The 26849-nt window shown below is 35.3% G+C and overlaps 4 protein-coding genes across 9 annotated transcripts in view; all 4 read left to right on the top strand.

Annotated features, from left to right (window-relative positions):
- The window catches only part of si:ch211-133n4.6, a 127128-nt gene that overhangs the window by 39965 nt on the left and 60314 nt on the right, over positions 1-26849 (top strand). The gene's annotated exons all lie outside the window — the stretch shown is intronic.
- On the top strand, positions 855-7547 carry illr3 (immune-related, lectin-like receptor 3). Of its 3 annotated transcripts, none has more exon segments than NM_001040039.1 (9): positions 855-996; positions 3133-3261; positions 3851-3898; positions 4596-4667; positions 4763-4825; positions 4920-4949; positions 5031-5185; positions 5442-5551; positions 6332-6533. In NM_001040039.1, coding segments are annotated over 9 exon segments (825 nt in total). In that variant the 5' UTR covers positions 855-953; the 3' UTR covers positions 6507-6533.
- LOC101885796 (CD209 antigen-like protein C) lies at positions 12108-17658 on the top strand. Of its 2 annotated transcripts, XM_021468204.3 has the most exons (8): positions 12108-12959; positions 14160-14303; positions 14507-14587; positions 14672-14743; positions 14834-14905; positions 14983-15134; positions 15271-15383; positions 15837-17658. In XM_021468204.3, exons 1-8 carry the CDS (start codon positions 12884-12886, stop codon positions 15997-15999), a joined length of 873 nt encoding a protein of 290 aa, XP_021323879.2. In that variant the 5' UTR covers positions 12108-12883; the 3' UTR covers positions 16000-17658. The 2 variants fall into 2 exon arrangements, with proteins under 2 accessions (XP_021323879.2, XP_068071306.1); XM_068215205.2 differs by lacking the exon at positions 14160-14303.
- illr1 (immune-related, lectin-like receptor 1) lies at positions 18125-26298 on the top strand. Of its 2 annotated transcripts, none has more exons than XM_068215187.2 (7): positions 18125-18249; positions 18894-19025; positions 19120-19161; positions 19291-19362; positions 21395-21549; positions 25416-25525; positions 25598-26298. In XM_068215187.2, the coding sequence occupies exons 1-7, from the start codon at positions 18174-18176 to the stop codon at positions 25659-25661; spliced, it is 651 nt and encodes a 216-aa protein (XP_068071288.1). In that variant the 5' UTR covers positions 18125-18173; the 3' UTR covers positions 25662-26298.

Raw genomic sequence — 26849 nt, 5'->3', positions numbered from 1 at the left:
GCTGTTGTGCAGTGAGGGGTTTGCGTCTTTTTTTTGATTAATAAATCCATATCAAACAGTCCCTTAAAAGTCACGTCTCATCTTCAGTTTCACTCAAGCATGCTTTGCACTCACACTACAAGTGTACCACGTCAAAGCCCAAGTGAACCCCGCTCTGGCACACCCCTTCCAACCAGACCAGGGCTGGCCAACTGAACCATACCTGGGCCTAATTCAGAGCACTCGCACTTCTCAAACGATCCAGGAAACAGGCCTGGGCACAGTTTGGATAGCATAGTGTGAGTATTCCCTTATGTTACATCATAATAGGTCCCCTTTAAGCAAAAAAAAAAATTAAAGATTCTAATATGAAAATAAAATGTGGTCAATGCAATGAAACCTTGTGTCTTGTTATTACAATGGTATTTACTCAATATCTAATACGCGTGTTCTGTACAACTTGCACAAATTTAGCAAATATTCTTTATAAGCTTCCCATTAAATAACAACTATCTACAATGCCTGAGGGTTGTAGCTTTAGACAGATGTATAGTTGGTCAAGATTGCTCATGTTCTTTCTGATGTAATCTATTCGTAATCACTGAAATATGCAAAAACAGCACTCCAGTGTGTCCACGTCCTGACGCTGGCTAATAAGGGTCTTTGCAATCAAAAATGACCATTGAAAAATGAATAGGAAATGACAACAATAGAAATATTTGGTGAAACTTTCAGAGAAAAATCTACAGATCAGCCATACAGCAGGAAAAAAAAACATTTAGTGATTAGGTCATAATGCTGTTGCAACCGTTTTTTTAATCTCAAATGTATAAGGCAGGTCCCAAATATAAGGGATGTATACTGAGTCAACTTCATTCCTTCCTGTCAATAAAAATGACCCTTAATAAGACTTCCTTTTTCCTCAACAACCTCAACAAGCGCTCAAATCTCAGCAAAGTCTCAAGTTCACAGAAATGGGTTCTGTCTATGAAAATTCTGTGTTCGCCTTTTCAACAGGTAATTCTGATGAAAATGACTCCCAGTACAAAGGTAAGACTGGAATGGTACCAGTACGCATTCATTTCTATTGGTGTACACTGCAATCAGTATCATACAAATGAATATAAATTTGTTTCAAGTTAGTTTATTATAAATATAATTCTAAAGATGCTGCGAAGAACACATATATATATATATATTTTAGTAAGTTAGAGTCATTTGAATATATTTTTCAGTATATTTTCTGTTATCTTTTGATTAACAATAGTTGTGTAAACATTCAGGCAAGTGTCAAACAAATATTTTAAAAAGCTGAAGCTTTAAAATGTATTCTCAGATTGCATTTAAAAAGAGTATTTATACAGAATTAATATATTTATGTGTAAATGTAATGTAGGCACAAAATTGTGTTATTTACCATTTTAATTGTGTTATTATTACAAATGCTTATTCAGTCATTTGAGTATATTAATATCTAATCTCATAATTCTTTAATTTTTTGAAGTACTGCTGAATGTACTAATACACATTATGGTAAAATAATATCTTTCATACCTTATATGTGAATGATGTGTATTTAATATGTCTCTTTTAATCTATACATTAGTGATAATGAGGTTGTAGTTTTATTCAATTTAAAATAGAGTACAGTACACTCTCAAAGATCAAACTTTCCTTTTGCATGTCTAAAAGTTCAACTTTTTGTGCGGTGGTTATCATATTCCTCTGCCTACTGAGTGCTACCGTAGGTGCCTTTGACAGTGTGGAACGTTTCATCGACATTGTGTGGACAAAACTTGCAAACATACAGTGCATCGCTTCAGAGTCACAGAGTTTGGCAAGCTGAACGCATTCTGTACTGTACAGGAGACATGGCACAGAAGAGATTGATTGACAATGGTCCACAGCCAGTCAGGATACAGAACACAATGTGCTAATCAGGATGCAGAACACAATGCATTGTAGATAAAAAGCATATTAAATTACACACACAAAACATCTGTGACAATGCAAGGCTATGAAAAGTGAACCGTGTTTTTCCGAGGAATCACTGTACAAGAAAAATAGTTGAAAGAACGTTTTTACATGCTAAATGTGCTTTAGAATATCAACACTTGTAGGAAAAGTATACAATTTAAACTGTCCTTAAATATCAAAATTGAATGCTATTAAAAACTAAAAAAACTGTTTTAAAAACAGCCATGAAAGTGTTTCTGTCTCTTTCAGTATACTTAACTGCAGTTTAATTATCTGTATATCTCTGAGCTAATTATTATGCACCAACCTGTGAGATCTCTTCGCTCTATGGATCGTCTCTATTTGCAAGTTCCTAGATCACGCTTAAAATGTCGAGGTGATAGAGCTTTCTCAGTAGCAGCTCCAAGACTCTGGAACGATCTCCCACTCTCTGTAAGAACAGCTCAAACTTTCGAGTCTTTTCAGAGGTCACTGAAAACACACTTATTTTCTTTAGCTTTTAATCATGTGATATGAGTTTATGTATTTTGGTTTTATGTATATTTTACATGCTTTTTTATTTGATTTTATGTACAGCACTTTGGTAATCCATTGTTTTTTGTGAAAGTGCTATAGAAATAAAGTGAGTTGAGTTGAGTTAACTGCAGTTTAATTGATTAAATATATAAAATCCCTGAGATCCTTTGTCTTAGCCATGACTATTCACCAACCAACTGCAGAGAGCTTCTGTTAAGTTAATCAAAACAGCAGTTCTAAATTATTCAGGGTAATTAAGATGCTTTAGAACAGCTTGGACTATTTGAAATGTCATGCAACTTTAGATTTTTCCATTGACTGTGAAAGTTTACTAAGAGTATGAATTATTTTAGACATGCCACTTTTTGTTCAAAATGTAAATAAATGCAAAGAAATATTTTTTGCACAATGATGCCTCTTGTAAATGGTCTTTTTGAGAGAATTTGTGTCATTTTTGGTCAAAATAAAACTCACTGGTTGAATAAAAGTAACTTTAGGTCTAAATTTTCCATGGCTATGATTTATTTTGCACTTGACTTTATATATACACATTTATTTATTTAATTATTTTTTGCAAGACAAGTTCCAGATAGAAATGATACGGCTATTTAAAGATTCAGAGAAGTTTTTTGCTTTATCTCATCAAATTTCTAACCGCAGGTCACTTCAGCAATTACCGAGAAAGTAAAAGAGAAGTCAATACTGCAAAGTGGACAAAAGTTCTGCTGATTGTTTTTGCTGTGTCTCTGGTTTTTGCTCTTGGAGGTCTCTGTGCTGTAAGGATACAGTGTGAGTATAACTAGTGTGTGTGTTTGTGTATACCTTGTATTCCTAATGTGTATATGTATTCCTCATGGGTACCAAATGTCCCTACAAGTATAGCAATACATTTTTTTTGTTCCATGAGGAAAACATCTAATAAATCACTAAAACTGCAGATTATTTCTTGTTAGGGTTAGTTTAGGAGTAGGGTTTGGGTAGGGGGAGAATATGTACAGTAGAAAAAAATCATTACATCTATGGGAACTCTCTATAAAGGTATGTGTGTGTGTGTGCTGTGTCTGCAATAATAGGCAGTCTGCATGTTTAGAGAAGACAATGTCATCTCTGTCTTTAATTTGCAGATATTCCCTTATGTATTTATTTATTTGCTCCTTTGTGCAGAGGTGATCTGAGTGTTTTAATATTGCCCTGTAAAAGATATTCAGTGATTGTATTTTATTACACATTGCTTGAACTGTGAAACATACATCTTTGTGATTATATGGATATACGGTGTTGCATCTATAAATAGTATTAGTCATTCCAAATAAAAAAAGTAACAACGTGTATGTGATATCACTATTACTGCCACTGATTGTGTTTTGGCTTTAATCAGATGTCAGTGTTTCAGCGCAGTTGTCTGCCCAGGAAACTAATGGCACAAGTGAGTAAACCCTATTTAATGCACCCAACATACTGTAAGTGTGTATGCACTGAAGTACCCCAAGGGGGAGACACTTCTCATATTTGGTGTTTCTATACAGGAGCTTCTGTCGTGTGCACCATTTTTATCTGCTCAAATTTGCATCCCTATTTTTATTTTGTGAATTGCAAATAATGTATTTTAGTTACAGAGATGTTGTGAGATCCACCAACATTCTAAAATATATAAAATAAAATGTTGACCAAAATCTTCATTCATACATTTATTTTCCTTCAGCTTAGTCTCCTGTTTATCAGGGTCGCCACAGGCCGAATTAACCACAAACTTACCCAGCATATGTTTTACACAGCGGATGCCCTTCCAGCTGCAACCCAGTACTGGCAAACACCCATACACTCTGACATTCACACACACTCATACACTACGCCCAATTTAGTTTACTCAATTCACCTATAGCGCATGTGTTTGGACTGTGGGGGAAACCAGATCAGCCGGGAAAAAAGCACGCCAACACAGGGAGAACATGCAAACTCCACACAGAAATGACCACTGACTCGAACCAGCTGTGAGGCAACAGTGCTAACCACTGTGCCACCATGCCAAAATCTTATTTATACTTATTTTTGTTTATAAGTGTTCTTATAATTTACTATAATCATTTAAGAATCTTTTTTTTGTTGGTGTCGTTTTTTACCAGTCATGTCCAGACAGCTTGACAAACTTACAGCCAACTTTACCACAGTTAGAGATCATCTCCACATTAATGAATGTGAGCTGTACTTTCAGCTTAAACCCATTTTGATTAAATCTAAGTATATTGATTTAATGTATATCTCCTTCATTTTTATAACTGTCTCTGTAAAGTGCTGATGAAAGAGCTGACAGCAAACTACAGCCGAGTTAAAGAACAACTGTCCATTTCTGAAGGTGAGCTGATCATCTATCAAGAATTGAAAGTTTTTCTAAATCATGAATCATTTTAATTTCCTCCTCATGTGTTGCTGCTTTTACTGTCACACAGAGACGGTTAGAAAGCTGAGCAGATTTAATCGTAAGTCTTTAAACTTGAGTAAAGTATCTTCAAGAAGCACAACTACCAGGAATAAAGAATGACTGAACCTCTTCTACACAGAAAGCAGCGGCTGTGCGATCTGTGCCATTCACTGGACTCATTCTGGAGAAAAGTGTTACTACTTCTCTACAGTCAAGATGAACTGGACACAGAGTCGAGATCACTGTGTGACCAAAGGAGGACATTTAGTGATCATAACCAGCCAAGCAGAGCAGGTCAACACTTCATATTTTTGACCTTTTATAATTTCTGAGTGAACTAAGCAAAGAAAAAAAGATTCTTTAGATTTATTCTTTAGAAATCAGAAACATCAAAGATGGCACTTTAGTTTAAGTCACAATTCATGCTACTGACTGGCTTATTACCTGCCTATTATTAAGATATTAACTGTTTATTAGTAGGTATAACGTTTAAAGTATGGATTTATTCCACATCCCTAATCCTACACAGTGCATTTCTTTTCTCCATCAGGAGTTTCTAACCTCTAATGTTAAAGAGACTCACTGGATTGGTCTTAATGATTTGGACACTGAGGGACGCTGGCTTTGGGTGGACAACCAGCCACTGAGCCAAACAGAAGAGTAAGATCTTCATGTATCAACCCGGGCTCATTGTGGAAACGTAGTCCCGTGGACGTTTCTGGAGACCGCGGAATACGTCCCGGCGGGTACGTACGGCTGCAGTTTTTGTTTTTGCGAATCCGCGAGAGGCCGCTGTTGTGTGCTTTTTCTCATCTTGAACGTCTCTTGCGAGTGCGGTTCGCGCCCGCGCTGTTCTCGCGTCAACTCGCCAGAGGCCGCTGTCCGACTGACCGGATAATTGACTGCGCGACCAGCCAATCGGCTGACCGCCCTCCTCTTTCCCTGAACCCAACCAATTTTACTGATTGACCCGCCCGCCCGCTAACTTCCCTAAACCCAGGCAACAGTTTACAAAAGCCGTCCAAAAAAAGAAAAGCCCTGATTTTTTTATCTACCACGTTTTCGGATTTCACCGCGTTCTCGCCCTGTTATGAAACTCGTTCACTTAATTTTTGGGATTTTGTTTTTGTCTTACCTCATTGCTGGAACTGCTCTCCCCCGGACTCGAAACCGATCGCTGTGGTCAACTTCTCCTCTCTGCGTCTCGAGACTCGAGCGCGAAAGGGAACAGCGTCACACTGCCCCGCAGCGTTCGCTTGAAAAAAAATAAATGCAGCAGTACGTACCTCCCGGGACGTATTCCGATGTCTCCAGAAACGTCCGCGGGACTACGTTTTCAGAATGAGCTTGGGTTGTCATGTATTGTTGGCTTTCATACATTATTAAAATGAATCTTGGAAAATTCCAGATTGTTGCCAAACATATGCAATCTTTCTGCAGATTCTGGATGAAGCGAGAGAATGGGGTCAGTGAGCCTGATAACTGGACTAAACAGCATGTGGACGGTGAAGACTGCGCTAGTCTGGGTCACCCAGACGGAGAGACAGATTTCTGGACTGATGCTTACTGTTTTGAAGAGAAAAGATTTGTGTGTGAAGCTGCAGCAGCTGTTTGATCCAATCCTGCTGTCAAAATACACTTCTGTTATTAGTATCACGGCTTATAAACAAAGTAATTTTCACAAAGCTTATTAAATGAACTGAATGGCTTATATTTTGAGACTGTGCTTCATGAAGCATTACAGAGACTGTATATTAGGGGTGTCAAAAATAATCGTTTTTTCGGTGCACTGCGATGCAGACGCGGACAGTTCGGTATCGGTTCAGTAATAATCATAACCGGTTATTACTGACGTCATTTACCTCATATGCGCTCTGTCGCGAGGGAGGCGATCGCGAGTATTTACAGCGCTTTAACTACTTAAAACTCATAAACTGTCCACAATTTCACTGTGTGTGTTTGCTGGATCAGTCTTTCACTGACATATACAACAAAAGCCCCTATTTCACTGAGATCGAGAGATGAAAGTAGCCTACTCCATTTCTCTCTCTCAAGCGCGCTCTGTCTCTGTCTCTGTCTCTCTCTCTCTCTTTCTTTCTCACACAAACACAGTGCGTGTCTGCAGAGTTTTCTCCACCGTGTCTATCATACATCAGCTGTGAGATCGCCGCTGCCGCCTGCCGCTTATCAGCATCACTCATCTGTGAAGAACGCAGCGCGCAAGAGCCTATCGCAACCGGGTTTTTTTTAGGGTGTGACCAATTAAAGAGGTGTAAGAGAACTAGACAAGGATCAGAAATTGAGCTGGATATTAATATTTGTTTATATTATTTGCTAAATGCTCGTTTTGTTTAAAGTTACAGTTTATATATCTGACTGTTTGCATTAAATGACAAAATTGTATTACAAATAGTATATAAATATAAATATATTCATACATTTTAATACAAGAAATGCTGCTGTGAAGAAAATATAAAACTGTGTATGGAAAGCACCGTCAATGCACCGTGATGCACCGAAATATCGAATTGAACCGAATTGATGGCATGATAATCGTAACCGAACCGAACCGTGAGACTAGTGTAGGTTCACACCTCTACTGTATACTCAGGTAAAATTATGCTGCAAAATAAAAGCATTAAAAATATGTGAATTGAGCTGTTGTGTGATTTGTCTTTTATGCAGTTTAGTGCTAATCAAGTACACAATATTTCACAAAAACATTTACTTAAAAGCACATAAACTTCAAATGGCCCAATAAAAATGTTCGTGGGCAGATTTACTGAATGGCAAATTCAATAAAAGCACAGATAGTTCTTTCAGCATAGAAGGTTCAAATGTGCATGTTAATATGGAAAACATTTGCAATTGTTAGTGAATAAAACCCAAACGTCTCCAATTTCCAGAATCACCAACACAATATGCAAAGTAAATGCTGTTTCACTGCCAAAACCAAAGTATTTTCTTGGAAATAGTGGCAGATTTGTGCTACTAAACATCTGCTATACAATGATCTGCTAGACAACGAATAATAAAAAAGAAAAATTGGTTAAATTAATGGTGCATTCAAACTTGTATTGTTGATCACATCAAAGGTTTCCACTACAGGTTTTACTCTGTTGACAAAAAGAAATCTTTGTCATTTTGACTTTCCAAACTGGGCACTGGTGGCTGAAGTCACTAAAGAGTAAATAATAGAGTTTATAAATGGTAAAAAGCAAAAGCAAAACTGCACTCTAAGAAATGATGGGTTGTATAAAATATGAACAAAACTTACTGTTGTTGTTTTTTTTTATTATAACTTTTTTTTCTTAACCCAACTACTAGGTTTGTCCATATTTGATCCAACACTAGGTTAATATGATCCAGTATTTTATAGAGTGTAATGTAAGGTTATTTTGCCTCATTAAATCCCTTCTTCAAAGCTCAGTCTTGTAATGTCTCTGTGAACGGCTGGATGGCCTGTTGTGGAAAACTGTACTTCTTCAGCTCTAATAGACTGAACTGGTCAAGCAGAGATGCCTGTGTTTCTAGAGGAGCTGATCTGGTCACCATAATCAGCCAATCAGAACAGGTAAGTCAGATAATTTACTGAAGAATTAAAATTAGATGTGCAGCACATCCATACATAATGAGTGCAGTTGGAAATAAAAAAAAATAGAGCAAACAACATGCTGAAACACTGAAACCGCTTGAACCTTAAGAGGAAGAAGTGGAATAAACCACAACCAAAACCACAGCTTCCCGCACAGTTACTAATTGCAGTGTTGCACAAAATTAAAAGCTGTAGATTATGTACTTCTGGCTTCATTTTGTAGTGTCTGACTTGTTTACATATTTGTCCATCAGGTTTTTTTAAGTTTCTTGTATTAAAGTAAGCCATTGGATTGGTCACAGTGATCTGGAGACTAAAGGACGTTGGGTTTGGGTGAACAAGCAGACTCTGATTGAAACTGGAGTACAGTAAGAACTGTCTGTCATAAATACCCAAATATGTGACCCTGAAACACAGAATCAGTAAGGGTAAATTTTTTCCAGTAGTCAAAAATACATTGTGCATGACAAAAAAAGTAGATTTTACTTTTATGCCAAAAATCATTCAAATATAAAGATATTTTGTACATTTCAGACAGTAAATATCAAAACATCATAAGAATATGCATTGCTAAAAACTTAATTTGGTAGTTTTCTAAGTATTTAGATTTTTCTAAATCTAAGTTTACAGATACTCAAATAGTCATTCATTCATTCATTTTCCTCTGACTCTCAGAGGTAGCCACAGCCGAATAAACCGCCAATTGCTCCAGCAAATGTTTTACGCAGAGGATGCTCTTCCAGCCACAACCCAGTACTGGGAAACACCCACACACACTCATTCAAACACACACTCATTCAAACACACACTCATACGCTACGGCCAATTTAGTTAATTCAATTCACCTACAGTATAGCGCATATGTTTGGACTGTAGGGGAAACCGGAGCTCCCTGAGGAAACCCAGGCTAATATGGGGAGAACATGCAAACTCCATACAGATATGTCAACTGGACATCAAACCAAGAATCTTCTTGCTGTGAGGCGACAGTGCTTACCACTGAGCCAATGTGCCAACTCATATATAGTCATCTCAGCCAAATATTCTAACAAACCACACATAAATGGAAAGAGTGTTTTTTTTTTACTTTCATAGGATGTATACTTCTCAATTTCTAAAAAAAAAAAAAAAAAAAAAGTACATTTATGACTGGTTCAAACGTGTCAACATTGGGATGTGTAAGAGGATACATGTGCACATTTAATTCATTTTAAAGTGCTTTTAAACCTAAATAAAACAAAAGCATAATTCTCTTGAACAGCTATTGAACAGCAGAATCAGCTCTGTGCCCTACAGCTCTGTGTTGGTGTTACCACCAACTTTTAGAAAACGATTAAAAATACTGGAGAAATACAGAAAAATAGAGATGATAGTGGTGTACATAAGTAAAATATAGAATAATCCCACAGAAATTGGGAGGGTTGACACACAGGTATGCTGGTTTGTGGTCCAGAGTCACATTTGAATTATGTGAAAATGTGTTATTAACTTTGTTTGTGTGTTAAAGGTTCTGGTTCAGAGATAGGCAGAATGAGACTGATAACTGGAGAAACGAGGATCCGTCTGGAGAGAACTGCGCTAGTCTGGGAGACTGCAATGGAAACTTTCACTATTGGCTTGATGCTTCATGTAAAAAAAAAAGAAAAGGTTTATCTGTGAAAGAAATATTTGCCTGTATAAGTGGTTGTGATGAATGAAATTTATTAAGAGTTTGCTCTAGGAGAAGAAATATTTTAGATTTGCTTTCCTATGTCGGTTTAAATTTAATGCAAGCTTTATTAACACAAATAGTTAAACAACTGTGTACCTTCAAGTCTACCGATGTGACAGTTTTTTTTTTTTTGTGAGAAATAGAATGTAATTAATTAATATTTGCATTTTATAACATGTAATTCTTATCTGTTTTGTCATTTTCTGCTTCTTTTTTCTTTTCTCCACTAGAGGTCCCTAATATCCATGTGTCCTGTCTTTACTGATGATGCAATTATGTGTGAAGTTCCTCATTTGTAAATCTTTAAATGATTAAAATGATTAAGTGGTTTTGAATGCGTCATGGTTGTGGTTGGCCTGCTTTAAAAAAAAAAACTGCTGATCTACTGGGATATTTATGCACAACATCTAGGGCACAGGTGTCAAACTTAGTTCCAAAAGGATCGCAGCTCTGCACAGTTTAGTTCCAACCCTAATTAAACACACCTGATCAAACTAATTGAGTCCTTCAGGCTTGTTTGAAACCTACAGGTAAGTGTGTTGGAGCAGGGTTGGAACTAAACTGTGCAGGGCTTCGGCCCTCCTGGAATTGAGTTTGACACCCCTGACCTAGGGTTTTACAGTACATGATTGGACTGAAAAAATAAAAAATATGAGCAGCAGTTCTGAGAGAAAAAGTCAGAGGAGAATCACAGGACTAACTCAGCTGATAGAAAGACAACTATAATTAAAAAAAGTAGCCATTCAATACAACCAAAGGTTACAGTAGAGCATGTCTGAAACAGAATGTCACACATCTAAACTTAAAAAAAGATAGAGTAAGCAGTAAAAACAGAAGTATCACAATTCTGAGAATAGCTGACAAGTTTAAAGAGCTGAACACTAAAAGACTTTCAAAAACTTGGTTGAAAATGGTGTGAAGTTTTAATCATCCAAGATAATGTTTTATAAAGATTTTGAATGTTTTTTCAGCAATATCACACTATCTACAGTGTCAAATATCAGCGCATCGAAAATGTAATCCGGATATATAAAAGCACAACAAACAAGAAATTCATACTGTACGTCTTTTAGCAAACAAAACTTGAGCTGTTTCAGAGCAATACTACTGTGTTTTATACCTGAATTAAACAATTCTGATTATGTGTATATATTAATGTGTATATATATATATATATATATATATATATATATATATATATATATATATATACAAATGTCAACCTTGCCATAAAAAAATAAGTTTTCACCGAAATAGAGAAACCTTTTCGACATTTTTTCTGTAAGCAAATATTTTTAAAAATGCTCAAAAATGTCTCTGTTAGTTTCAAAATATTATATTTAATTTGCCAAAATCACACAAGTGACAATTTCATAGCTGTCAGATCCATAACGGAAAAGTCACATCCATAATGACAGTTTTCTCATAAATGCAAAAATGTCAAATAAAATCAACCATGTTTGTTCTATAGTTAATCGACTCATATCTGTTTGATTTTTATTGTTTCTTTTGGGTTGTGCAGTGTAATTGACAGAATTTCTACAAAGTATGCTGTTTTCTGTTAACTTGTTTTGTCACATCCATAATGCATGTTTACTTTCCTCATTTAATGTATAAACATTTTTACAAAGTGATACTTTTCTGATCCCATAACTCCCATAAAATATAAACAGATGTGTCAATATAATATTAAAGTATGCTTTCTATTTGAATTTATGTTTCGAGTTTTTACTGCAAATGTCACATGATTAGATTCAACTTTATTGTCATTACACATGTACAAGTACAATGCAACGAAATGCAGTGGTATATATATATATATATATATATATATATATATATATATATATATATATATATATATATATATATTTTTTTTTTTTTTTTTTTTTTTTTTTTTTTTAACAGCCATTACTGAAGTACTGGAAAACAACAAGAAGTATCAGGGAAAAGATTACTTACAAAACTGTCAGGGCAAAATACCAAACCACCCACTTTGGAACATCAGCCATTAAATAGTTTTATTTTATAAAAAGGCTAAATCTAAATGTGTGAAATTTGAGACGCTTAAAGTCGCCATGAAATCCAAAATTTGCTCTCCTTATTTTTATATGTATATAGTAATGCTTGTTATAAATGATGTTGCCCTCATAGTCTTTTATTTAATCCCCTAACCCTTCTTCTTGAAACAAAATGACTTTTCTTAATTTCTGGTCACATGGAACACTTTTTGGGAGAGGCTATCAGGGTGGGTCTCGTTTCTGCCCTGCTTTCATCCATTCATAAATTTTGATGAATTTTCCTCTGTTCAATCAATCTTACAACAGTCAAATCAGTTCCCAAATGAAAGAAATCATGCACTGCCCTACATTTCTTTCTCATTTCAGGACTGTTTCAGTTGGATGCATGCCATTTCTTACTATAATATTAGGTCTATAAATGCATTAGATGGTCTCTGAGCTTTGAAGTTCAAGTACAGTGTCTAAACTGGGATCCTTCGTTGCTAGAGAACACAAACCCTTTTCATGATTCCTTATTTCAGAGAATATTATGAGCTTAAACATGGCACATACTCTGACTGATAACTTCCTGTCTATATTAATAAGAGTGGCTTTTATGAGACTTCTTCCTTATTCTCAACCAGCACTCAAGTGTCAGTGAACAGATCTTCTGTCAGACTCATGAAATGGAGTCAATCTATGAAAATTCTGCAATATTCCTATCAACAGTTGCTTCAAGTGAAGAATGCTCTCCAAACAAAGGTAAGGCTGAGATGTTATCATTACGCATTCTTTTACATTTTCATGACCTAGTAACTGATGGAATACAATTTATAGTAATCGAACAAATGTATTTTCCAGATACTCTAGTCTATATTAGCTTACATTCACTCAAGGTATAGGGTTGTACAATATTTTGTTTCTGCATCGATAGAGCAATGTGATCATTCGCAATAGTCACATCGCGAACATACGCAATGGTGAGTCTGGATTACAACTCATATTAGCCACTCATAATCATTTTGCAAGTGTTTTTTGAGGCCTGTGACTGTGTGAGGGTTTCAATAGTATTCGGGCATAAGAAATTGTACAATTAGTAACTGACAAATTAATAACAATTGAATTGTTTATAAAAATGAAGACTATTCAGTATTACATTATTTTACATTTGATTATTCAATTACTGTATACCTAAATACAGTCTGACTCATTAGATATCATTCAATCGCTGTTTATTTAATTGGTATCTTTTTCTTTATTAAATGTATCTACGTTTGTAGATTTGCTTTTTATATTTTATGCAGATGCACTCTCCTACAGAATCATCCCAACCAATGGAAAATGATTAATTCATTCTAAATAGTTATTCAACACATCTAGTGAAATTGTATTCATAACTCAATATATATTGCAGAATAAAATATTTTGCAATGTTAGATTGTTCCAATATTGTGCAGCTCTAAGAATTACTGTACATTAAACCTAATCATGTATGATCTGGGAATCATATGTTGTCAAAATTGCTGTATTAGTTAAAATTTGTCTTTTTGGGGTAAAAAATAATAATGCTTGCAAAACTTATACGTTCAGGGAAAAAAACTGCGATGTTGAATGCAATACAAGTTGCTTTATGTAATAAATGAAAAAGTGAACATGTGAAGTTCCCCATTTAAGTTTCTGCAAGCAATTGAGTGCTCAAGATGTTGTGAAGTGATCTTTGTCTCAATTACTATACAAGGATTTGAAACAAATACACATTACATGGACTATTGTGTTTTATGATACAGATTCATTTCAAATAATCAGTTTGAAACTTCTAAGATAGAATAATTTAAAATTGACACAATTAAACTTTTAATAGACCAACATTTTCAAATTGTGTAGAAATGTTTATAACTCAACTTTGACAAAAAGTACTTCAAGACAGAAATGCTGCACTGATATTTTTATTTCTGATATCAGAAAAATCCACCAGCAACGAATGTGTGCGGGAAAGAGAGGACACTTCCTCAAAGAGGACCTCAAAGATTACTAAAGTTCTTCTGTTTGTTCTGGGTTTCACACTTGTTATTTCTCTTGGAGGTCTCTGCGCTCTGTGGATAATTTGTGAGTAGCAGGATTCACAGTTATGAGGAGTACATTATTTTAGTAGGCAATCACTGGCAAAATAAACCTTGATGTTGATCTCGTATGCTCACGTGTAATTAATTTAGTGCAAAGCACTTCTAGATTTAATTCTTAGATCACTTTAGTCTTAGGTGTGAATGAAATAGATTTTCCTCTGTAACTGTTGTTTCATCTTTATTCAGATACTAATGCACTTGCTGATTCTGGTTCACTGAAAGAGCAACTGTCAGCTCAAAAGCTCAACAGCAAAACTCTTAGAGACGGTACAGTTCATGTTTGAGACATTTCATTCACAGTAGTTCACTGAACAAACTCACATCATAACCTGTTTTCCTCATGTCTTTAAGATCTGATGAGAGAGCTAGAGGAGCTAAAAGACAATTACACGCACGTTAGAGAACATTTAGTGCTTTGTGTTGGTGAGTTGGCTTTGGTTTTACTGTTTTTTAATACAGCTCTAAAAATAGCCTTATCTTTAATTCAAATATTCATCCTTGCCTTTTCATCAGCCATGAAGGAAGAATTTCATGATCTTACATCCAGATACAAAATACTTCGAGATTTGCTGTCCTACTATGATGGTGAGTTTCAGTTTACATACTGACTGTAACACATTGTAAAACTACTGTAGTTTCACAGGTTTACGTATTCTTCACAGCTCAGTCTTGTAATGTCTCTGCGAATGGCTGGACAGCTTGTCGTGGACAGCTGTACTACTTCAGCACTAGTAAGTTGAACTGGTTCAGCAGTCGAGACGCCTGTGTTTCTAGAGGAGCTGATCTGGTCACCATAACCAGCCAATCAGAACAGGCGAGTCAGACCATATCAGATGTAAACATAATGAAATAGCAAACAACATGATTTGCAAATGATAAGATTTAAGTTTTGATCACACTTTATTCTTACATTTATCATAAAGAAAATAACAATGCTATATATTCTCCAGGATTTCCTAGTCTCTAAAATTACAGAGTCTCACTGGATTGGACTTAGTGATCTGGAGACTGAAGGGCGTTGGGTTTGGGTGAACAACCAGACTCTCAATGAAACTGGAATACAGTAAGAACTCTGCTTGTTTGTATTTTATTTGTCTTCTTAAATGGTGTAATTACCCATTTCACAGGCATTCAAACATTTATATTCTGATTGCTTCATCATTTTAATTTTCCAAAAGTTTTTATTTTATTATTTCAATGTCTTAACACTGCAAAACCAAATGTAATTTGATTTGATTTAACCACACAGCATCAATGGTCAATATGTCGTGGCTCCCAACAAATTGTGCAATTTCATAAAAATATATATGTACAAAATGAAATGTATTAAATGGTTGCTCCTGAACGGATTTAATGGCTGACACTGAAAACTACCCTATTATAAACTGATTTAAAACCTGATCTTGAAGACTACATTAGGTCAAGCAACCTCTACTGGAGCACTTGAGATGATCTAACCCTGATAGGGCTTTTTAAAAATATTATTATAACTGTGTCACTGCTTGTTTTTTTAAAGGTCCTGGTTCAAAGGGAATCCAACACAGCCTAATAACCGGAAAAAGAATGATCCATCTGGAGAGAACTGTGTTAGTCAGGGAGACATTAAAGAGGAATTGCATACATGGTTTGATTCAACTTGTAAAATGAATCAAAAGTTTATCTGTGAGAAGAGATATTAATAAATCTGCATCAGTGATATACTGACACGAGAGACGTCACAGAACAAAATATAACTTTTTTGAATTTTGAGCATTTGGTGTGATTGGTCAGAAATTTATCTGTTTTTGTGTTTTGTCTTGGATTTGCTTTACTCATATCCTCATATCATATCAAAAACTGTTTTCGTGGGCAGAATGATAGCACCAGTAGTTTCGTAATTTGTTGCTTAAACTAGAAAATAAAGTTCACACTATAGCCTTAGTAACTACCATGCACGTGTTTAATGCAGAATGTATTTACTAGGTCATAAGCTCTCCGTAAATAATATGTAATAATCAATCAGAAGCCTTCAAATTGTTTAACGGGAAAATAAATAGCTTGAAATGCACATGAACTCAAAATCAAAACAAGTGAAATTATTTTAATATTCTACTTGTGGAAGAGAAACAGGAAGAAAAATTCAGTCATGAAGAAATTCTCATTTTAACTGATGGATACAAACTAAACAAAACTTCTTGAAAGAAATGTAAACTTGTATCACAAACCTTTAAAACATTTTTTAGATTTGGCAGGACATGAAAAAACATTCTACTAAAGGCATATCTGACTTCAGCATTGTTTTTCAGATAAACAGGGATGTTCACTTAGCATGTTTTTGAAATATCTGCAAACATATTATGGTGTTTTTGTGCTTTAAAAGAGTGTAAAGGTTCTGTCACATTGTATTTCTGCTAGTTGTCCACTAGAGGTCACTAATGTAGTGTTTTAAAAAAGATATACTGGTTAGGTTAAGAAGTTTCTAATTTTTGAGCTGCTGAATTAAAGTTTCGTCTGAATATCTGTTTGTATGAATAATGATAATTATTGATAATTTAGTAATATATTTATTATTTTGCAATCATTATATAAATCACTCAAAAATGTAAGGAATGTCAACACCAAGGTCAATGGGAAGAGATTAATGTGATAAAATTATTAAAAAAAACAAAAGTAATGCATATGAAGTGATTTGAAGTTTACTATGACTACCTGTGCGTAAACCAATTGTTGACAAAACATACATGCATATAAAAATGTATGCTTCCTATAGATATATCTTCTGTCTGCCCCAGTTGGAGTCTTTATAGCTCGATTTGGTATTGGTTTCTGTGCTCATTAAGTGATCGAGTTAGTGATTCTGTGTTTATATCCCCATTTTGTGCAGTTTTGTTGCGATATATTGTCTGTCTTCACCTTTATTTAGACTGTTGTCATTTTGGTTTGGTTTAGTTTAATTTGGTCTGTTCTTACCAGTGTATAATTATTCATTCCCTTTCCTCATGTTTCCATACAGAGGTTTGGTAGAAAGACTGGTAGGTAAGTAGGTCACGTGACATACATTTCAACACACAGAAGTTCAACTGTCTAAAGATACACTAGGGAAGGGGGTGAGCGTAAACTAGTGTATTTTTGGTTAAGTGGATAGTTAGTTTACTTTAGGCAAGACGTCTTTGGATGTTGAAGATTTAATTTTCATATTTTTTGTTAATTAGACTAGATTAGAGGGGATTTGATGTAAGATGCCACCCATAGCCAGTCTTTCTAATTTTTTATGTTTTGTTTTGGTTGTTGATTGTAAATAGCTCACTCACTGCGTCTCTAATCACCACCTGTAATAAATCACATTATTTGTACAGCAATTCTTGTTTGTGGTTGTTATTTTGAGTACAAGTGTTTGTTTGAACCAGATCCTTGATTAAGTGTGAAACCCCACTCCTCTAGATTGCCCAGGGGTTTTAACAGCATGCATTATGTAAAGTCAAAATTAGCTTCAGCAAAAAAAAAAAAAAAATCATTTATTAATGTTTTATGTTCAAGTGGTATGGGTAAGGATTGGCAAAAGTGTGGCTGATTGTAAAGCAAATGTGCCATTTGGTGGGAAAAAACAAATCAATCAAAAATTGGTAAAACAAAGCAATGGTGATGATTAAAATAATAATTTAATAATAATAATGAAAAAACTGGTAAAACTTTATGCAAAAGCCACTGTTAATAACATTAATAAGCTTTTATACAGCATTTTTAGACTTTTGAGCTATTGAATGACGTCTTTATTTCCTGTGCTACATTAATATGACAGAGACTTTCTGTGGTTTCCTTCCTCTGTCACTCAAGGAGACTCAGAAGTAAGACTGTTAATCTGTCTGTTAATGAAATGGATCTGGTTTATGAAAACTCTGATATCGTACGTGCAACAATTGCTACAAGTGGCAAATGCTCCCAATACAAAGGTAAGATGATTTATTAACCAATATAAAAAGATGAAACTCTTATTATTATTTAAATGTGATCATGTCTGATAAACCATGTGGTTATTAATTTGGTATACGATTTAATTTACTTCATATGCATTCATTCTTGAATTGGGAATTATTTTAAAAAAATCCCTTTAAACTTATATAGTTATTGTTGTTTTTTTAGGTCAATTTTTTTTATTATGTTTATATATGATTGATATTATGTTGTACTGCCTTGAATCTAAGAAAGGTGCATTAGAAATAAATTGTTTTAATATATATATATATATATATATATATTTTTTCACTTTACATTTACTCTTGCATTCTGAAATATGAATACTCATAAGCCTAATAATGAAGCACAAATACTTACATACGTTTAAAAAAATCATTAAATATACAATATTAATGATTAATAGTTTTAAACACAAGCATTACATTTCTGAAATACTCAAAATAACAAAGGTTTTCTCAGGAGTGTCACATACAGTATACTTCATCTAAGAAAATACAGACTCAGATACAGAGAAGTTTTTCTAGTATTTTTCCGTCACCGTGGTTCAAGCTGTTTTAACATTGTTAATTTGACTTGACCTGATAAGTATTACAGTCTTTATCTGACTTCTAAATCACAGGTCAAAAAAGCTTCAATAAAGACATTCCTCATCATCAACGGACTAAAGTTCTTCTGGTCGCTCTCATCGTTTGTCTTGTCGTTGCTCTCGGAGCTGTCTGCACCCTGGCCATGTTTCTAGCACATGCAAAACGTAATTCAGTTGACTTCATGTTTCATGCAAGCTTTACACTTTTGCTACATACTCTGTTGACACTTTCTGCATCTGATGATTTTTCTACATTTAGATTACAATGTGTCTGTATCTGATCAGGAACACAATGTCACAGGTCAGTGAACTGTGCAAGCACAAAATAATTTTTATTTCTGCTTTTGTGCACAGAATAAAACTTGCAAACTACCATCCCTTACTATATACAGTACAGTATAAGAGATTTTTGGTATTGTTTTGAATGCAGATTACATGGAACAGCTTGATGTGCTGCGCATTCAGCATCAGGAGACACTTCGAAAGCTGAACAGATTAAACCGTAAGTGCTAAAACAGTTTGTGCTAAAAAAAGAAGAGGAAAAACACTGTTGCTGCATCCCAATACACATACTATCATCCGAAATAGTATTCAAAAATAGAAATAGTATGTCCTAAATGGTAGTATGTTGAAAAGAGAAAGCCAAAGGTTCTCAGGTCGTCAACTATTTCCAGTAGAAAGGGTGTTTTCAAGGTGTTGTGAATTCGATTAAAGTGCACCTGTTTTACCCCTTTTATAATATTTAAGATAAGTCTGGTGTCTCCAGAATGTGTCTGTAAAGTTTCAGCTCAAAACACCCATAAGATTATTAATTAGACCTTTCAGAATATTGGGATTTTCAGCTCTGAACACCCTGTAGCTGTTTTTGTAGCCTGTGCCTTTATTGCTAGTCCCCACCCACCGTTCCCACCTGCCTGTTAGAGCGTGCCAGTGACAGACATGAAGGCAGCAGATTTCACGTAACGTTTTTGAGAAACACAACAGTAAGAACTTTTTCCCGATGATTATTTTATGTATTTGTTGTGGAGTTAATTCAAGCCTATCTGCAACAACGAGTCACATACAATATTGTTAAAGTTCACGCACATACACACAGCGGACACAAACACTGCACATGTTTAACTTTGCACTGGTTTGTGCAAATGTGGCAGGATACACGTTAATATCCACTGCTGTACGGATATCCATTAAGTTAATGTACAAAATAAACCTGATTTAACGTCCACAAACCGGGATTGAAGCATCTTCTTTTATAATTGTACTAAAATGTGGCTGTGCTGATAAAGACGGTAAAATTGCTGTAATTTTAAAAACATTTTAAACTTGTAAAACTCACTCTTGATCACATTTGATGATAATTGATGATCACAGAACACTAAACATATCTTTTAATCCCAGTTGCTTGGCGCACATCCTGGCTTGTTGATATGATTATACGCGTTACTACGAAGTCATGTTAATATGCAGATATCAATCAATTTGGTGGGCGGGAAAAACTGCACTCATACGTCACATTTTGGGCCTCAAAATGGGAGGGATTTGGATCCAATTTTAACGTCAGGAAATTTTAAAAAGACTTACGGTGTTTCAATGACCCCAATATGACTGTGGACACTATACTTACACACAGTTCTGTCCAATCAGCTCCCAAAATATTATTTTCATTATAGGTGTCCTTTAAAACAAAAAATATGGGTAAAAACGGTTAACAAACTACAAACATGGCAGCCACCTGAGACCAACCGTCAAGTAAAGAGGCTTTCGTAAAGATGTTTGAATGACTCTTAATTAATATATAGCCTGCAGGAAAATATGTAAATCCAATTTTCCGCTTAATATTTTATCTGCGACAACAATGTGAATATCATGAAGGGAATGTGGCAGATAGCCATGGGAATGTTAAGGCCAGTGACTCGAGTGCTGATGAGCATCACCTGTGTGAAGTGTAAAAGGAGGAGTGACAACAGAGAAAGATGAGAGCCTGGAGCTTGTGGTTTATGTTGCTTTCAGTTCTGCGGTAGTCACCGTGAGAGACTGCTGCCTCCTGTTTGTTTCGTTTATTAATTTATTAAACTATTGGAATGTACATCGCTTGTCCTTCCCTCCTTAATTTGAATTACAGTGAACTTTTATTGACCATTTTGATGGATGTAAACAAAAACAATGGTCCCAACGTATTTCCTGTTTTACATTTCTAATGTCTATAGCTTCCGAGAATCTAGAAAGAGCCACATATTGATAAATAATGTTATGATAGCTGTTTTAACATTAAGTTATCATTGAATTGCCTCTTGTTACAGTTATGAAATAGTTTGATAACAAGCAGGAAATGTTCATGGGCCAATGACATGATCTATAAAGATGTGTTTGGACATTAACTTCTAAGAAACTAAGCAACATCTGTTAACGAGAAAGTAGTAGTCTACCTTAAAGCTAGCACACTCTTCTGTTACACACTCAAAAAAAGACGTAGTACAAGTAGTGGAATTAGGACACAGCATGTGAAAAAGATTAACTGAACCTCTTCTACACAGAAAGCAGCGGCTGTGCGCTCTGTGCTGTCCGCTGGACTCATTCTGGAGGAAAGTGTTACTACTTCTCTACAGTCAAGATGAACTGGACACAAAGTCGAGATCACTGTGTGACCAAAGGAGGACATTTAGTGATCATAACCAGCAAAGCAGAGCAGGTCAGCCTTCATATTCTACAAATAGTTTAATTTTATACAGTTGTTAAAACACTCTGCAGGCCTTTTTTAAAGAGGATGCATTATGCCCCTTTTTAGAAAGTGTAAAAGAGTGTGTGAAGTTTTAGCTCAAAAATATCCCACAAATGTTTTATAACTTTTTGAAACTGACCCTTTTGTAGGCTTTGATACAAATTGTGCTGTTTTTGGTGACTGTCGCTTTAAATTCACATTATTTAGTTACTTAATTAAATTCAGATTGTGATCTTTTCAAAAGTGGGCGGAGCTACAAACACCTCTGTGTCACCGTAGCGGCAGATTTAAATCTCTATTGGTGAGCGACTGCTTCTCTTTCAGGGCTGTCTAGGCTAATGAGGGAGAGATGGTCACTAGTGGGCAGGGCTTTCCCCTTCTGATAGCATGTACAAAGGAAGCATGTTAATCAAAGCGTTTTCGCAGACCAGTTTTTATCAATTGTAATTATAAAAAATCTAAATCAATGAAATTTGCCCATTAGAGGCTGGTCATATTCACACACTGTTGCCACACAGCTCTGTTTCAACCTCTTATAAAAGTGATTTTTGCATTATAGGTCCACTTTAAGTAAGTAATAGTTCACGCCTCCCTGTTGCATCCTGATGAACACCCATGTGGCCAATTCCAAAACCTCATTTTATAACCTGCAAAGCAATTGATAGCAGACTAATGCACATTTTAATATTAGGCCCCGTTTACACTAATGTGTTTTAGTTTGAAAATGCATACGTTTTGCTACGGTTGCGCCATCTGTCCACACTACGCCTGAGTTTTCGAGCACTGAAAACGGATAGTTTTGGAAAACCTGGAGAGCCTATTTTCATTATAAAACACTGATACTCCGTCTTAGTGTGGATGAGGGAAAACTGAGACATCTGATAACGGAGGCGGGGCTGCTGAGATTCGCTACCTGATTGGGGCTTTTGTGTCATTGCGTATCCTTCCCTTATTCGTCGAGCCCCTATCACATGACTATAACACACGGCTTTAGCGCTACCGGAAGACAGCAGACCAGCCTTCACTGTAAACAACAACATGGACACAGAAATGGGAGCGTTGTTTGCACTATTGTCTGTTTTAGGCAAGATTATGCAGTTATTCATTTGTTAAGTTTAGTAACAACTCGACCTCTTCGTCTGTTCACAAAAATACCTCTCTTGCTTTCTTTGCCATGGCGTTCATTGTTTAACTGCCGTTTGTTGACTACCAATAAACAAATGCAGAGTGAGACGCATGCTTCCTGTTTATACTAGAACGTGCATGCCCAGAGTGCGCCAATGTACGTTTATACGTTTTTGGTGGCGTAGTGTGGATGGAGATATGTTCTGAAACGCTAGTGTGGACGCGGATCGTTTTTTATCTAAAACGCCATTTTAAAACTAAAACGCACTAGTGTAAACGGGGCATTAATCTGTGCAAATGCCTCTACTAACAGCAAAACCTATAGAACAGGGGTTCTCAATCTCGGTCCTAGAGGTGCAGTGTCCTGCAGATTTTAGCTCCAACCCCAATCAGTATGACAGAATTTCGCATGCTTAAACCCAGGTGTAACCACAGCATTACTAGGCTTTCTAGAAACATCCTTGCAGGTGTGTTGAGGCAAGTTGGAGCTAAAATCTGCAGGACTCCGGACCTTCAGGACTAAGTTTGAAAACCACTGGTATGGAATGTAGTCAAGTCAGTATTTAATGGTTATTAGAAAGTGTGAGAGAGAGAGAGAGAGAGAGAGAGAGAGAGAGAGAGAGAGAGAGAGAGAATAGGCATGAGTAAGTATCAATACTAAAAGTAAAATGTAGATGTAATACAATTTTGTCTTTTGTACTTTCTTTGTGTTGTTTGATAAATCAATAAACCAAAAAGTTGCAATTTACAGTGAATTTAAAACAGCTTGGGGTGTTGTTATTCATGAAACAGATCACAGTTGTTCCACAAAATAAAAACAAATCAAACAAAAAGAAATGTATTATTATTATTATTATTTTTATGTAAACATTCAGCAAAATGATGTAGTTCTTCAGAAACGGTTGTGGTTGAGAGTAAAAAAGACACAACAGCAATAGTGACAAGAAAGTGCCAAAGGTGTATGACTAGAGTATTTCACAAGAGCTTTGAACGTGGCTCTGCCAATCAGAATTAAAGACTGGAACGATCTATTTTATTGTGGCCTTTTGGCTGCTGTGGGAAAACAAGTCATTAGAAATAACTGAAATTGTTCTGCATGGTGATGTGTTACTGCAATGCAGTCAAAAGCTGCCTAGAACTACTTTAGCGGTTTCCTTGTAAATATTTGCCCACTTAGAAACTTCATCAGCCAATCAGAATCAAGCATGCAACAGCACTGCAGACCTATTTCAGACCACTGATGTCATTTTGGCACTTATGACAAGCATTAAAAATAAAAAGTGCAATATTCTATATATTTAAGTGAGAATAAAATGCAGAACCCACTTTTAGAGGCAATGACACAAGCTAAAGCAGAAGTTACATGCAGAGAAGTAGAGAAAATGTGAAGTCTGAGGTTTTTGTTTTAAATACAAGTCATTTTTGCCAATAATGATCATGAGCTCAGCAGACTGCTCAAGGCAGGGAACTTGGGTGCATCTCCACAGTCAACCCTAGAGGCAAAAAATGCCAAATAAGCAGGAATCATTCTAAATTTAGAGATTTTCACACTGAACTTAACCCTGGATAATAATTTTGTAAAGCAACATTTCACAATTTAAAAGCAATTCAGCACTGCATTATATCTGGGCTTGTGAAACACTGCTTTTGGCCACAAAAAAATAATCATACTGAGGCTCAGTATCTAGGTCAGAATCTTGCCTTGTGAGTGTGCTCTAGGGTTTCTAGTGAAGAGCTCTAAATAGGTGTGGTTGCTTACTAAAGTAAGGTCATTGTGGCTTTAACGAAAAACTAAACAAACTTAGCAAAATAGCTCAAGTAAAAATAAAGTTCTAGAGCAGGGGTCACCAACATGGATCTCATGTGTTGCCCGCAGGCCTGTTCTAAAATAGCTCACCATAGCGCCACTTACCAGTAAGCTCCATCTAATAAAGAAGTAATCAATTAAAAATGTTAATATTTGCAGAGATATATCAAAGTTAAGTGTTGCACATTGATACATTAAATACAGGGTATTTCCTACCCTGTTAAATCATTGTTGAAATTTGTTATTTGAGAAGTGTTTATCAAACTGGTAGCCCTCCACATTGATCGGTACCCAAGAAGTAGCTCTCAGTTTCATAAAGGTTGGTGACCCCTGTTCTAGAGAGTGCAAACAACCTGAGAGCATATATGAGCTGCAGTTTATTCAGTTAGACAGTGAGAGAGGATCAAACTATGGGTGAAACAGTAAAAAAAAGGTCATTTACAGTAGATTTACTCACCCTCTGGACATTGATGAAGCAGGTTGCCTTTTTTTTCTTCTTCATTAGAACATTAAAGCGGATTATTAGCTGAATCTTTGGTCCTTGGTGTTTTACACAATGCGAGTCAGTGGTCACCTGTTTTTGAAAATAGAAAAACACATGCAAACAAGTCCAAATCCATCCTTGTGACTTCTGACGAGACACTTATGTCTAATATACAATTATATATAGTTATTAGATTCATTATAGCAAACATGTTCATGAGTGTAGAGATTGCAAGCTTGTGAAACTGTACCGTTTTAATCGAAATTAATTTGCTCCTGTAAGTCTACAGTCCTTTGCCTGCCATTTTAAAAGCAATAAATACTAACGGAAGATGTCTCTGAACACACTAGAAACCATGTACTAATTTGTATACTTTGAAAAAATGTTATTTATAATGTTATGCTATTTGTCATCCATCAGGATTTTCTAACCTCTAATGTTAAAGAGACTCACTGGATTGGTCTTAATGATTTGGACACTGAGGGACACTGGATTTGGGTGGACAACCAGCCACTGAGCCAAACAGTAGAGTAAGTTATTAACGTTTTAAATACAACCTTTGCATGGGAAAAAAAATTGCGAATATATAAATCCACTAAAAGGCATGTATTATTTTTCATTCTGCAGGTTCTGGATAAAGCGAGAGAATGGGGTCAGAGAGCCTGATAACTGGACTAAACAGCATGTGGATGGTGAAGACTGCGCTAGTCTGGGTCACCCAGGTGGAGAGACAGATTTCTGGACAGATGCTTACTGTTTTCAGAAGAAAAGATTCATCTGTGAAGCTGCAGCAGCTGTTTGATTCAATACGTTTTCATGGCTTCGAATGGAAGTAAATGCATTTAGAAGCAGGTCACATGTAGAGATACTCCAATAATATGGAAAACAGTCTTGTCCAGTTGCAACACAATTAAAATATCCCAGTCTATTTAAAGCTTTTAGGTTATTGTAGAGTTTAAGATTATGTTGTTTGTGTTTATAAAAATAATGCGCTTGACTACAAGTAGTAATATTAAAAGAACTAACTCGCACCTGCAGCATTAATGTGGATTATTTGATTTATTGACTAACGTGACTTTAAGAGAGTATTGTTTGCATTGTAATATCGTTATTAATTGTACAAACATACACTAGAGGCCTAAAGTGATGTCCTGCCTTGAAAAATTCATACTTCATCCATTATTTGGACTAAAGTTTTTTGTTGAAAAACTTTAAACAGAAAAATCTTTAAAGAGTAAAGTGCTGAGAAATGCACAAGAGCTGTAATCAAATACAAGGAAAAAATTAAATATTACTAACTGATTATACTGTAGTCGTTGTGAATATTTTGCTTCGTGTGGGCTTTTTGTTTTTCAATGCATATCAAAATAAGCTAGTTTGACTTGATTAAAAACATCAAATAAATGTCTTGTTTAGTGTCGTAGCAAAAAAAAATTAAAAATGAGCTCTATGTATTTTGGTGATAAAAAAAGCAAACATTTTATAAAGGTCTCGCATACGGTATACACATACATATATAACTTTGTGCCTTTTTTGTTTCAGTTCTACTAAACATTGCATATTCAGGTTTAAACACAACACAGTTGTAAAAATGTCAAGGCCGTTCATGTAATAGAAAAAAATACTTAAAAAGATAATAAGTGATGAACTTTCAAAATGTGAATACTTCATTTAACAATTGACCTACAACATTCCATGACTTCTAATTCATCTATTTTGTTGAATAAGTCCACTAAATCCCATTTGTTATGATCACATCTCAAGCCTTTCTATGTAATATGCACTTTACTGATTGTTGCGGTATTTTTTACATTTAAAATGTTATATTAAGTGTTTTATAACACTACAAGTGCA

The sequence above is a fragment of the Danio rerio genome, chromosome 19 (genome assembly GCF_049306965.1).
Source record: "Danio rerio strain Tuebingen ecotype United States chromosome 19, GRCz12tu, whole genome shotgun sequence".
In the NCBI taxonomy this organism is placed as follows: Eukaryota; Metazoa; Chordata; class Actinopteri; order Cypriniformes; family Danionidae; genus Danio; species Danio rerio.
This window is presented reverse-complemented; position numbering and strand designations above follow the sequence as displayed.

Excerpts from the sequence above, each read along its gene's own strand:
- illr1 (XM_068215187.2), top strand. The coding sequence starts at position 18,174 with ATGGATCTGGTTTATGAAAACTCTGATATCGTACGTGCAACAATTGCT. Across the intron at positions 19,162-19,290 it reads TCAGGAACACAATGTCACAG|ATTACATGGAACAGCTTGAT; the intron begins GTCAGTGAACTG and ends TTTTGAATGCAG. Across the intron at positions 19,363-21,394 it reads AAAGCTGAACAGATTAAACC|AAAGCAGCGGCTGTGCGCTC; the intron begins GTAAGTGCTAAA and ends TCTTCTACACAG.
- illr3 (XM_021468134.3), top strand. The coding sequence starts at position 954 with ATGGGTTCTGTCTATGAAAATTCTGTGTTCGCCTTTTCAACAGGTAAT. Across the intron at positions 4,950-5,030 it reads AAAGCTGAGCAGATTTAATC|AAAGCAGCGGCTGTGCGATC; the intron begins GTAAGTCTTTAA and ends TCTTCTACACAG. Across the intron at positions 5,186-5,441 it reads TAACCAGCCAAGCAGAGCAG|GAGTTTCTAACCTCTAATGT; the intron begins GTCAACACTTCA and ends TTTCTCCATCAG.
- LOC101885796 (XM_021468204.3), top strand. The coding sequence starts at position 12,884 with ATGGAGTCAATCTATGAAAATTCTGCAATATTCCTATCAACAGTTGCT. Across the intron at positions 14,744-14,833 it reads ACATTTAGTGCTTTGTGTTG|CCATGAAGGAAGAATTTCAT; the intron begins GTGAGTTGGCTT and ends CCTTTTCATCAG. Across the intron at positions 14,906-14,982 it reads TTTGCTGTCCTACTATGATG|CTCAGTCTTGTAATGTCTCT; the intron begins GTGAGTTTCAGT and ends TATTCTTCACAG.